The 12,080-nt window shown below is 43.5% G+C and overlaps 1 protein-coding gene across 1 annotated transcript in view; it reads left to right on the top strand.

The window, feature by feature from the left end:
* DNAH10 (dynein axonemal heavy chain 10) overlaps positions 1–12,080 on the top strand; it is a 1,995,301-nt gene that overhangs the window by 1,043,895 nt on the left and 939,326 nt on the right. Inside the window, exons 38-39 of the mRNA XM_085636177.1 lie at positions 6,067–6,185; positions 7,805–7,963. Of these exons, the coding sequence (XP_085492303.1) occupies positions 6,067–6,185; positions 7,805–7,963 (278 nt within the window). The remainder of the gene's footprint in view (positions 1–6,066; positions 6,186–7,804; positions 7,964–12,080) is intronic.

Here is a 12,080-nt window from a genome sequence, read left to right as displayed (position 1 = left end):
TAGTCATCCCTCAAGACTGTACAGATATATTGTCCAGAGCAAGAGCTGAGTGTACTACTAAAACGTATAGACTAAAGTGGAAACGTTTTTGTTCTTTTTGCCTTTGGAATTACATTCTCCCTCTCTTTTCCCCAGAACAAGTCTTGCCTTATCTCTTGTCTCTGGCAAGATCAGGTCTCGCGTATGCTTCAGTAAGGGTCCATCTCGCGTCCCTCTCCCGATATAGACTCCATCTGATGCCTCTTCTCTTTGCTCTTCTCGCATCATCAAGCAGTCCATGAAGGATCTATTCAGAACTTTCCCTCCTATCAGGCCTCCTCCTCCAGAATGGTGCCTTAATGTGGTCCTGTCCCAGGTTATGAAACCACCGTTTGAGCCAATGAAACAAAATAGAGCTCAAGTTTCTCACATGGAAAGTGGCTTTTCTTCTCGCGCATACTTCTGCTAGAAGAGTAAGAGAAATTCAAGCCTTCACCATTAAAGACCCTTACTTATGTTTAACAGAGCACTATGTGATGTTAGAAACAAATTCTAGATTCATACCAAAGGTACCATCTCAGTTTAACCTTAATGAGCCCCTTATACTGCACACTTTTTCCCCCCATTCACCGGCAGAGAAATCTCTTCACTCCTTAGATGTGAAACAATACCTTAAGTTTTACTTACAAAGGACAAAGCAGCTGCTCAGAATGGATCAATTTCTAGTTTCTTATGGACCTGTAAAGTTGGGTTCTGCTGTCACAAAAAAGAACTATTGCACGATGGATCGCTGCTACTATTCATCTGTCATGTTAAGGCAGGTATACCACTTACAACCAAGACCAGAGCGCATTCTACAAGAGCAGTGTCCTCTTCGACTGCTCTTTTCGCTGGTGTTCCACTGGACAAGATTTGCCATGCTGCTACCTAGAAGAATGCTCATACCTTCACGCGGCACTATTGCCTGGACAAGGCAACTTATAGCAAAGCTGTTTTGGGAGAGGCAGTCTTACGTCATCTATTCCAGTAAGGTAAGCCTCTACTATTAGAGGTTTGTTTTATTTTGTTGCTTTGTGTAATGTACTTATATTTATGTCCAGATTTATATATAGATACATTTATATATATATGGTTGAGTCCTTATTGCATAATATCTTATGTATGCTTCTGTATTGGCATGTATTTTGTTACCCACCATCCTCTAAGGGTCGACAAGTATATATTTCAGTATTTCTATACATGCATGCTTATGAAACTGCTAGCTACTCTGATTCAAGCATGTGAATCTATGAATGATCCAATACTGGAGAAGAAAATGAGTTACTTACCTGTAACTAAGGTTCTCCAGTTTTGGTATGTTTCATAGATTCACATGCGACCCACCCTCCTCTCCGGAGAGACTTCCCTTACTCCTCAAGGTTTATAGTTTCACACTTGTGCTTGAAAATCTGAGGAGCATAGCCTCTCTTGGGATTGTTCTAGAGGGTGCTGTCGCCTGATTTGCTGCTACTCAAGTTTGGTTATTCATAAAACGAAATGGATAAGCTATTGCACTGACTCTTCCTTGCATTGGAGCCTATGATAGTTTTATCGACTGCTTTTATATGGTGAACAGCATTTACAACGCGGCTGTTTCACCGCAAGTCATTACATTGCATGCGTTACAATGTATGCGATGTAACAACACGTACCATTACTACGCATACCATTACATCGCATGTGCTTTTACAACGCATGCAATGTAATGGCTTTCAACATCGTTGTGTGGAAACTGAGGCTCTTCCGTTTCCTCACAACGACGTTGTGACGTACACTGCCCCTCAGACGATGCTAGAACCAGAAGAGAGGAACCACGAGGAGAGAGAGGTAAGGGGCATTGGGGGTAGGGGGAAGGGTCGTGCTGGGTGTAGTCTTTCAGTGTAGGGAGCGGACTGGGGTGTGGGGGAGGGTTGTGCTGGGGGTAGTGTTTTAAGGTTTAGGGTAGTGTTGTGGTGTTTGTGTAGTGTAGTTAGGGGGAGGGTCGTGCTGGGGGTAGTGTTTTAGGGTTTAGGGTAGTGTTGTGGTGTTTGTGTAGTGCAGGGTAGTGTTTTAGGGTTGAGAGTAGTGTTGGGGGGTCGTGCAGGGTAGTGTTTGAGTGTATGGACCGGACTGGGGGTAGGGGGAGGGTCGTGCTGGGGGTAGTGTTTTAGGGTTTAGGGTAGTGTTGTGGTGTTTGTGTCGTGTAGTTAGGGAGAGGGTAGTGCTTGGGTAGTGTTTTAGGGTTTAGGGTAGTGTTGTGGTATTTGTGTAGTGTAGGGTAGTGTTTTAGGTTTAGGGTAGTGTCAGGGGGTCATGCAGGGTAGTGTTTGAGGGTAGAGACCAGACTAGGGGGCGGGGGAGGGTCATGCTGGGGGTAGTGTTTTAGGGTTGTTTTGTGGTGTTTGTGTAGTGCAGGGTAGTGTTTTAGGGTTGAATGTAGTGTTGGGGGGTCCTGCAGGGTAGTGTTTGAGTGTAGGGACCGGACTGGGGGTAGGGGGAGGGTCGTGCTGGGGGTAGTGTTTTAGGGTTTGGGGTAGTGTTGTGGTGTTTGTCTAGTGTAAGGTTGTGTTTTAGAGTTTAGGGTAGTGCCGGGGGTCGTGCAGGGTAGTGTTTGAGTGTAGGGACTGGACTGAGGGTTGGGGGAGGGTCGTGCAGGGGGTAGTGTTTTAGGGTTTAGGGTAGTGTTGTGGTGTTTGTGTAGTGTAGGGTAGTGTTTTAGGGTTTAGTGTAGTGTTGGGGGATGTGTAGGGTAGTGTAAATGTAGGCAGAGGTCTGGGGGTCGGGTGAGGGTTGTGCAGGAGTACTAAATTAGGGTAGGGCAGGGTAGAGTCACTTACCTTTCAAACTTTTACCATGAGTATACCTTTACCACGCATGCCTTTGCAGTGGCGTAACAAAACTGGACGGGCCCCCCTGCAAAGTATATGGAGGTGCCCCCACATTCTGGGCCCTATCAGGAGCTCTAAGGCCAGGGGCCTGGTACCCGGGCGCAGTGCTGGAGGGGGATCCCTGGAGCTCAAAGCCGCCGTGTACTGCGGGAGCTATTGTTGCGCCACTAATGCTGGGACAAATGTAATCAATCCAAAGTTCATAGTGACACACCCAACTACTTCTTTTTGATTCAGGCAGCATATAAGAGACAGGTTGATGCATAAACTATAATAGGGCTAGTTAGTATCTGTCAAAAAAATTCAAGTAGCAACTTGATAGCTCCTAACGCCCAAATGTATACAAAGCCGCTCTTACCTTTTTATACAATTCACAAAAAAATAATAGATGATCAACATCTTCAACCATATTATTGAAAAAGGCAGATTAATCTGGGTTATGCTTCCGGTTTCTGTAGGTAAACCTATTTTTCAGTTCTGTAGAATTCGAGCAGAAACTATAACTTATCTTCCACAAGACAGCCTATAGTGATGAAGTTTGAGGTAGTTTTTCAAAACTTAGGGTGAAGTGTTAATGTATATTTGATGAGACACTTATTTTTTGCATGTTATGTTTTCAGAAATTACTAATTTCAAATCGAAGCACGAATTCACAATTACACTAATATTTTCACTCCCAATGACCAACGTCTTAAGACATCTCTTTGTCTTATAGAGAATAATCACATCCTGCAGTCCTCCTATACCAGCAGAAGGAGTGAGGCAGAGTGGTGGTGTCCAATTCTCCCACCTGCCCTCACATATCAGTATAAGTGGCCACTGGAGGGGGTGGTGAGGGAAGGAAAAGAGCATTGTTCAAATTTGAGCCTGTGCGCAAGACTGCTGTAACCTGACATGAATTTCATGTTATCAGTACATCCTCTTTCATAGGTGGGATTCAGATCATTAGATTTAAAGGAGAGGGTGTCTATACATGAAGTTGTTGTTGATTCAGTGTAGTAGTTTTTGCCATTAAAGTGGCTTCAGTGTACAGTTTGTCACTAATGTGGATTCTGTGTGCTAGGGATGTCACCATGTGTGAGTGACCATCTTTACGACTTGATAATCATTGAAACTCAATACCAATCTTTAGCACCTCATGATATTTCCATACAGGAGCAACTAATGAATTTCAGGTAGTGGGTCTCAAACCTGACACACTTCAGTAAGTGCTTTTTCAACATGAAGAGCTACAAACTGATCTTCAAGGAGTTCCCTAACACTCACTGATTCCGTGTTCCTTTCCCTCTATGCTTTCAATGTATTTATTTCTTGCTCTTTATAAAGCGTAACCCTGTGGGGCGCAGTGAAGTATGGTACATTGTGTGGTAATGTAGAAAATTCTAGCTCATGTATAGAAGTTGAAGAAGGCAGAGTGAAGTTGGGTCTCATCCGTGTGAAGCTCATGTTTGGCAGTAGAGCTGTGAAGGTCCTTGTTGGTGGTGTGTAAAATGCTCCTTGAAGGGAGATGCTTATGACCGGTAAGAGTGATGGACCTTGGCCGATGTGTGGAGTCTTGTTTAGAGTCCTGCAGACATGGCTGGAGATTTGTTTCCAGTGCCTCTGTCTATCAGCACTCACTCCTTAGTGACTAGAATACTTTTTTTCCATTGTGAACTTTCTCGTTCTCAATCAGTCACCCAAGAGAACCTCGAATAAAATGTCATTCAGGCACTGAGGTGTCATACTGTTAGAAAACTACAACATATGGTATTTTTAGTCTGACAGAACTATAAACATGGAAAACACTCTGATTTTGTATTAGGTTCTTCAACAGAAGCGTTACTTTAAAACTAGCATCCCTGAATGCAAGCCAATAGTTTTATTTTACTTGTTCTATGAGTCATATCCATGTTCTTATTTATTTATTGTGGTGGGGTTAGTCGCTCGTTGAGATTGTTACTTTGGGATATCTCCCTGCCAGAATATTACTATGCAACCTTGGAGCTTTCCTTAAAATAGATTTCATCTCATTGAAGACCTGTAGTTGAACACGACAATGTACATAGATAAAAGACAAAGTATTTTTTTTAAATGTCTTCTGTAGCTTGTTTCAGACTACTTACGCAGGACCGGGCCGGGTGCCCGGGACCTATATTACCTTTGGCTTTTAATCCCGGCCCCTGCCCATGATGATGCATCATGCATGCATCCCTCCCATTCCATTGCACCCGATTGGAACAGGCAAACACCTGCGCGGGCCCCGGGCCGCATTAGCAAGGCTAGCCAGGGGCAGGCTAGAAATAATTAAATTATGGCTGGCGCTGGTGGTCGCCGTCGCACGGTGCCTCTCAGTCGTTTCTGGCCTCATTCATGGGATGCCTCACCAGTCACGTGCACTTTTAATTGCGCGAGCGCGAGCCACAATGCGCATGACAATTTGTCACGAACCCCACCCTAAGGGTGAAGCGTAAAACTGTGCAGACGCGGTGGAGACATCTGCGCGCTGCGCACCAGACATTACCATTTTTTTATTTTACCACTTAATTCAGGATGACAAGTCTTAGAGCAGGCATATGATACTGTGAACCTTAATTAATTACCTATCCCAGACCGTCACGGATGTGTTGCTGGCTCCGCTGAGGGGGCCCCTGGTGCACGCCCCCCCCCCTTTATTTTATGAAGTCTAGAGCGAGGCAGGTATCATAACGTAAGTTACATAACCCCTACCTATTAATTAATCAAAACCCCAGACGGTCACAGGTGTGCATTGTGTAGTGCTTACTGGCTCCGCGCTGAGGGGACCCTTGGAGCGCGGGCCCCCCCACAACGCAGGTGTTGCGGGGGGCCTGTGTTACGCCCCTGTGTCATTGACATTGCATAGTAATACCAGCGTTGTAATGGCACGCGTTGTAATAATATGCAATGTAATGAGTCCTATTCCTTTTATATGTATACCGTGGGACTCCCACTATGATGACAGGGATGATTCAAGCATGTGAATCTATGAAAGATACTAATACTGTGGAACAACAATCACAGGTGAGTAATGTTTTCATGTTTAACATATTCAGATAAATAATCACTACTGATATTTTTGTGTTATAAAGTTTAAATTCCAAAGCCTTTTATTGTGTGAATGTCAATAACTTGAATGCCATTAAATTGAGTAATGGCAATACCTATTATGTATTTTTACTAGGTGGATAAAGTGGTTCAAATGTATGAAACAATGCTAACCCGCCACACCACAATGGTGGTTGGACCAACTGGGGGTGGAAAGTCTGTTGTTATTAACACACTGGGCCAAGCTCAGACTAGGTGAGTATTGAATATGGTGAGGGTAAAAGAAAAATGTGGCTAATAACTATTTGTAAATTATAGTGTGTTAGACCCAGAACTGATGTGATATACTCTTTAAAGAAGCAAACCTCCACATCCAAATTTTAAAAATTTGGATTTCATGATTGTTAGTGCTCATAAAGACGTTTTAACAATTTACCTTTTGGTAACATTATTGTTAAGTTCCTTATCCTTCTGAACAGATATTTCTTTCTCTGGAATTCTGAAACGAATTAGATTTTTTTCTTAAATGTTTCTAATATTTGTACAGATATTATCCCCAATGTAATTGGCTTTATGGTAGAATACAGATCACTGCTTCCAAAATGTTGTATCCAGATTTCGGAGGAGACTGCAAAAGATCGCATCTGGGTTGGGGATGCTATCTGGTTTAGCTGGAGATTGGCGGCCTCAGGTGTCCTGCAGAAGCTCAACTTCAGATCAACACACTCTGAGTGTTCTTTGATCTGTCTCATCCCTCAAAAGTGGAAGAGAGCCAAGAGAGCACTCAGTTCTTAGATTGATCGCTCCATAGAACATTGAGTGGACAATCATCTCTCTGTGGGTTTTGCTGGTGTAAAGAAGGGCAAAGCAGTACAGGAGTGGACGGTCTGTCAATGGACTGTATTTTACATCAAGATTTGCTATGCCTTGGCCTTCAGAAGGACTATGGGCTCATTCCACCAGAGTCAAAGATGCTACCACTGTGTGGGCACATAGAGTGGCTGTTCTGGATTTTTGTCAGGCAGCTACGTGGGCATCGGTACACACAAAGCACTGCTGTATAGATAGTAGGGTCCATCGAGAGGTCCATTTTGTCCACTCAGTCATGCAGTATTATTTGGTATGATCCCGTTTACAGATGCACTGCCAGGACTATGGTATCTATTCACAAGGTGAGGAATCTGCGTTTAGAGGTATCCATTAGAAGAACAATTCTCATTCTGAAAGATACTCTATTTAACCACAGATTCCTCACTGACCATCTTACCTCTCCATTCTGTGAACTTAACTCTTTTTCATCTAAAAAGGTCCCAATCTAGAGATCTGCATACTGGTCTTGCAAAATTGCTGGTGCGCTCTGTGTCTGAGGGTCATGAACAACCTAACAAAGCAACTGATGCAGCGCACATAGGTGGCACTTATATGCGGCTCCGCTCGTCACTTCCGGAAAACAACAATGTTGTTGCAGAGTCACATGACACCACCTTCCGGCATACTGCTTTGAAGTTTCTAGATCAAGTCTGACTTCTGGGTAATATTCACAGGGTTAGGAATCTACAGTTGAATAGTGTCCACAAGCGATTTGCTCATTAAGAAAGTTTTCAGTATTTAAGTATGCATGAATTAGTCATAGTTTTTTATGAAATGCACTATGCTAGAATAACAATTGTTTTTATTGCATGTATCTTGTCAATGTCCTTTTTTTAAATGACTATAGAGAAAAACAAAAAGTGATTGATAGAAATGCTTGAATTAGTCTTGAACATTTTCTTACTGTGATTATAAAAGCTGAAAAATAAGTCATTGGTATTGATTGAATATGTCAACTGTATTATTTTAATTGTTAATATTTTCCCTTTCTCTCTGTTCATTAGGCTTGGTTTAGTTACAAGATTGTATACACTAAATCCTAAAGCCATGAGTGTTATTGAGCTGTATGGAATTCTTGATCCAGCTACGCGAGACTGGACAGATGGCGTCCTGTCCAACATCTTTCGAGACATCAATAAGCCTACAGACAAAAAAGAGAGAAGGTAATCATACGGTGCTTCGAACCGCACATTAAACATCGTTCATGTCACATAACATTTGAATGTGTTTATTAATGTATCAGTAAACCAAGTGCCGGTTGTAGTGGACAGATTTGTTGCTGTTTCCAAGATTAGAGCTGGTACCAGTTAGGCCAACTACTTGTCTGGATAGAAAGGCCTAACAAGAACTAATTGCAATGAATTCAACAACACAATTTGTTGCCTTTCAAGGAGACTTTTGTCATATGTTATGTTATGTCGATTTGCATAGTTCACTACTCACCCGCAAGGATATCCAGGCATTTGAGCAGGAGTGTGTCCTGCAGAGTTATTTAAAAAGCCAGGTCTTCAGCCTCTTGTGAAACTCAAGCAGTGAGGAGGAGGCTCTGATGTGTTGCTGTGGAAGGATAATCCATGTTTTGGATGCGATGTAGGTGAACGAGCAACCTCATGATCTGCTTTCATGAATGCGGAGATGTGTGTATGCAAGTGAGAGTGAGGCTGAGCTTCGGTGTTTTGCAGGCTGGTGAAAGTGTATGCGGTTGTTCAACTACGCTTGTCCAGTGTTGTGCAAGGCTTTATATATGTGTGTGAGGAGCTTGAATTGACTCTGCTTGTAAATGGGGAGTCAGTGGAGCTCCCTGAGGCAAGGTGCGATGTGGATGCGATATAGAAGGTCAATAAATCTTGCGGAGGCGTTCTCCAAGGTCTGAAATCTGTGTAGGAGTTGTTTGGAGATTCCGGCGTAGAATGCATTGCCATAGTCTGGCCTTCTTGTGTGACCGTCCGTCTGGTGTTCTGTGGCAGGAAGTGCTCACTGCGTTGACTTGTGCCATCATGTTGAGCTTGTTGTCTAGGATGATCCCCAGATTTCTTGCATAGTCAGTAGGTGTTGGTGTTGGTCCTAACTCCAGCGGCCACCATGTGTCGTCCATGAAGAGGTCTTGTTTCTGATGACTAGTACTTCAGTTTTGTCGGAGTTAAGCTTCAAACAGGTGGCTCTCATCTATTCTGCTACTATGGTCATGCAGTTGGTGAAATTGGTTCTGGTGTCGGTTGTCTTGTCCATCAGTGAGAGGATGAGTTGGGTGTCATCAGTGTAGGAGATGATGGTGATACCTAGGGGGATGGGGAGGTTGGCTATGTAGATGCTAGGGTCAGGTTTCTTCAGCGAAGTTGCTGTAGATGTTTGTGATTTAGCTGTGGAAGAAGTTTTATAGGTTGTCACAGAGTTCTTGAGAGGAGGTGATGTTGATGGAGGCTGAGGGTACGAGGAAGTCCTTGATGATTGAGAAGACCTCCTGGCAGCTCTCTTTGACCCGTTCAGCTAGCGCTCTTTTCTTTGCGTCTCTCAGTTGGTAGTTGTATCGCTTGAGTGCAGCCTTGTAGGTGGTTCTAGTGGTGAATTTGTAGCTGCCTCTCCATTTTCTATCTAGCTCTTTGCAGTGTCGCTTGGTATTTTGAAGGCCCTCTGTATACCAGTTGGCCTACTTGTTGGCTCCTTTTTGCTTTTAGAATTTGATGGATCGAGGGAGTCCAGTTATTGAAGTTGGTGATGTCCTCGTTGAGTTTAGGTTGATCTGTGCTGAGGGCCCTGAATTAGTCTGCTTCAGAGATTTTTCCCCAGCTACAGCTCAGTATGCTGATGCTGGTGGGTGCGTTGACTTGTGGGGTGTTGATTTGGAAGCGGATGATATAGTGGTTGGTTCATGTGAGTGGCGAGGTGGAATTGTATTTGATGTTGTTGCTGGTGATAAAGATGAAGTTCAGAGTGAGTCCTGCAATATGTGTTAGTCCTGGCATGAGCTGGGTGAGTCCAGTGTTGTTCAGGCATTCGAGGAGTGCTGTGAAGTAGGAGTCGGTTCTGTCTTCTAGGAGAAAGTTGAGGTCCCCCAGGAGTATGTGGGCTGTAGAGACTGTGGTGAGAGGGGGCGGTGAAATCGGTGATGCGGCTGGTGAAGACTAGTGGTCCAGGTGGTCGGTAGCCAAGGGTTCCATTCTAAATTAAGTTTTCAGAGGTTTGCAGCATGAAGTGCAGATGTTCCACAAATGGTCTTTGTGGTTGTTGAGCACTTGATGGAGTCCTTGTAGATGATTGTGAGTCCTCCTACTGGCTTGTGAGTGCGGTCCTTTTTTGTAATCTTGTAGCTCGCTGGGATTGCTGCGTCTGTTGCATGCAGATGTGCAGTTGAGCCAGGTTTCCATGATGAGAAAGAGGCCCGGTGCGTTGTTGCTCAGCAGGTACCAGATTTTGGTTGCATATCAGTGGAGAGATTGTGTGTCGAGTAGCATGCAAGCGAGTTTTGTGGTGTGAGAATCCTGTGGTGTGTAGTGGGAGTGTTGATGGGGTTGATGATGTTTGTGTGGAATGTGTGGGTGGGTAACTTCAGGAGAACTGGCAGTAGGTGCAAGTGAAGGCTCCTTCCATGGTGTGTGGTGCAGCGATGCAGCAGCAGGGGGAGCGGCATCCTGGATTGATGGCATTCATTAGGTCTAGGGGTTTGGCAGTCAAACAATCCTTTTGCTAACAATATACATATAATAGTCTCTGGGTTCATTCAAACATTGGCTTTTTTCGACCACTGTCTTGAGACTTTGTAAATCAGGCCTTTGTTCAACTCAGTATAGTATTACTCTCACCTTTTAGGTATTTATGCCCATCTTTGCACCTCCACTCAAGTGCTTGCATTGAACTGCAGGACAAGCTGCTTTAAAACTATAGCTCTCCATCATAGAATCTTTGCTGATATTCGTGAACATTGAATATCTCCGCCTCCCTGTGAGACCCTAGAAACGCCTTATTTGAGAAGAAAAATCCTTTTTTTAAAAAGGCATTTAAAAATGTATTAGCTCTATTAGTCTATAAAGGCGATCTCTTTAATTTAGACTATTCTTCAAGGAAAAAGAAACCTACTCTGCATAAAGAGAAAAGTACTCAAGAACTAAGGGAATGATTTAGAGTTTGGTGGACAGGGTACTATGCCGTCGCAGTGGCAAAAGAGAAACCTATGTTTCAAGCTCTCAGTCTGCCTATCCAATTTTGATTTGGATAAACCTTTAGATTAACGCAGACGAACTAAACTAACATTTTATTTGTTGGCATAAACCATCCTCTGACAGCCCAAGAGAGTACACCCTATTTAGAGTGGGTGGCCAAATTACTTTTTTATTGTCTGTCGCTGCCAATGCTGGACAAAAATAAATAAACAGTGATCCCCACATCATGGGAGAATACTCCCAAGTATAGGGGGCATTAGTATTTACTTTTCCAAAAACAAACTCCACTTTCAAAGTAAAAACATAAAGGTTTGGCATAGGTGCCTGTCACCAATGGCAGATGAAGCTTTTAAATGGCTTTGCATAAATCGCTGTCTCGGTGGGTTTGTATGAACCACCATCACAGAGGTTCATGCAAATCCTTTTAAGAGTTTGGTGTGCATCTGTCATTCGTGACAGCAAGCGTACGGTAGGAAGTGAACTCTGCATTTGGAAGGCGGAGTAGAGGGAGGGTGTGGGATGTGAGCTCCTCCACCACCCTGACTTCCTTTACACTGTCCACCAACATATAGATCAGGTCCTAACTTCTTGAAAATTCCTACTTTTAAAAACTTAGGAGAAATGAAAGAATAATGCTTACATAGGCATAGCTAGTCTAAAGGCTAAGCCATAGAAAAAAACTGCCCTGTGTAATTAATGCTGATGGCATACCTGGTTATCCCATAAGTCACATCTCCAGGCAGTCAAGGCACTCAACAGCGAAGGCAAACGTGTCATGCTGGTCCACACTGATGGCATCGAGAAAATCGCAGAGGAACTTGCAGGCATACTCTCCTTTCAAATTGCTGTCAGTACACAAAACATCCTGTTAGTCAGGGAAAGTGGCTGTGGAAGAAAAGACCTATGTTAAGATGATCTCCAGAGATGAGAGGGATGAAATCAAGAGGAAAACGACTGTCAAGATTGGTGACAAGAAGAAGGTTTACGACGAGGAGAAAGCCAAAACAGAGTTTTTTAGATTCTAGGCAATGTAGGTTATCTTGTTTTCCACCTCTGAACAAATCTATCAAGCTGTTGGAAGGCATATACTATTCAGAGGAGCTCCCAAAAATAATTATGACAA

This window comes from Triturus cristatus, chromosome 11, assembly GCF_964204655.1.
Source record: "Triturus cristatus chromosome 11, aTriCri1.1, whole genome shotgun sequence".
NCBI lineage: Eukaryota > Metazoa > Chordata > Amphibia > Caudata > Salamandridae > Triturus > Triturus cristatus.
The sequence above is the reverse complement of the archived record's forward strand: the minus strand, read 5'-3'. Positions and strand labels throughout refer to the sequence as shown.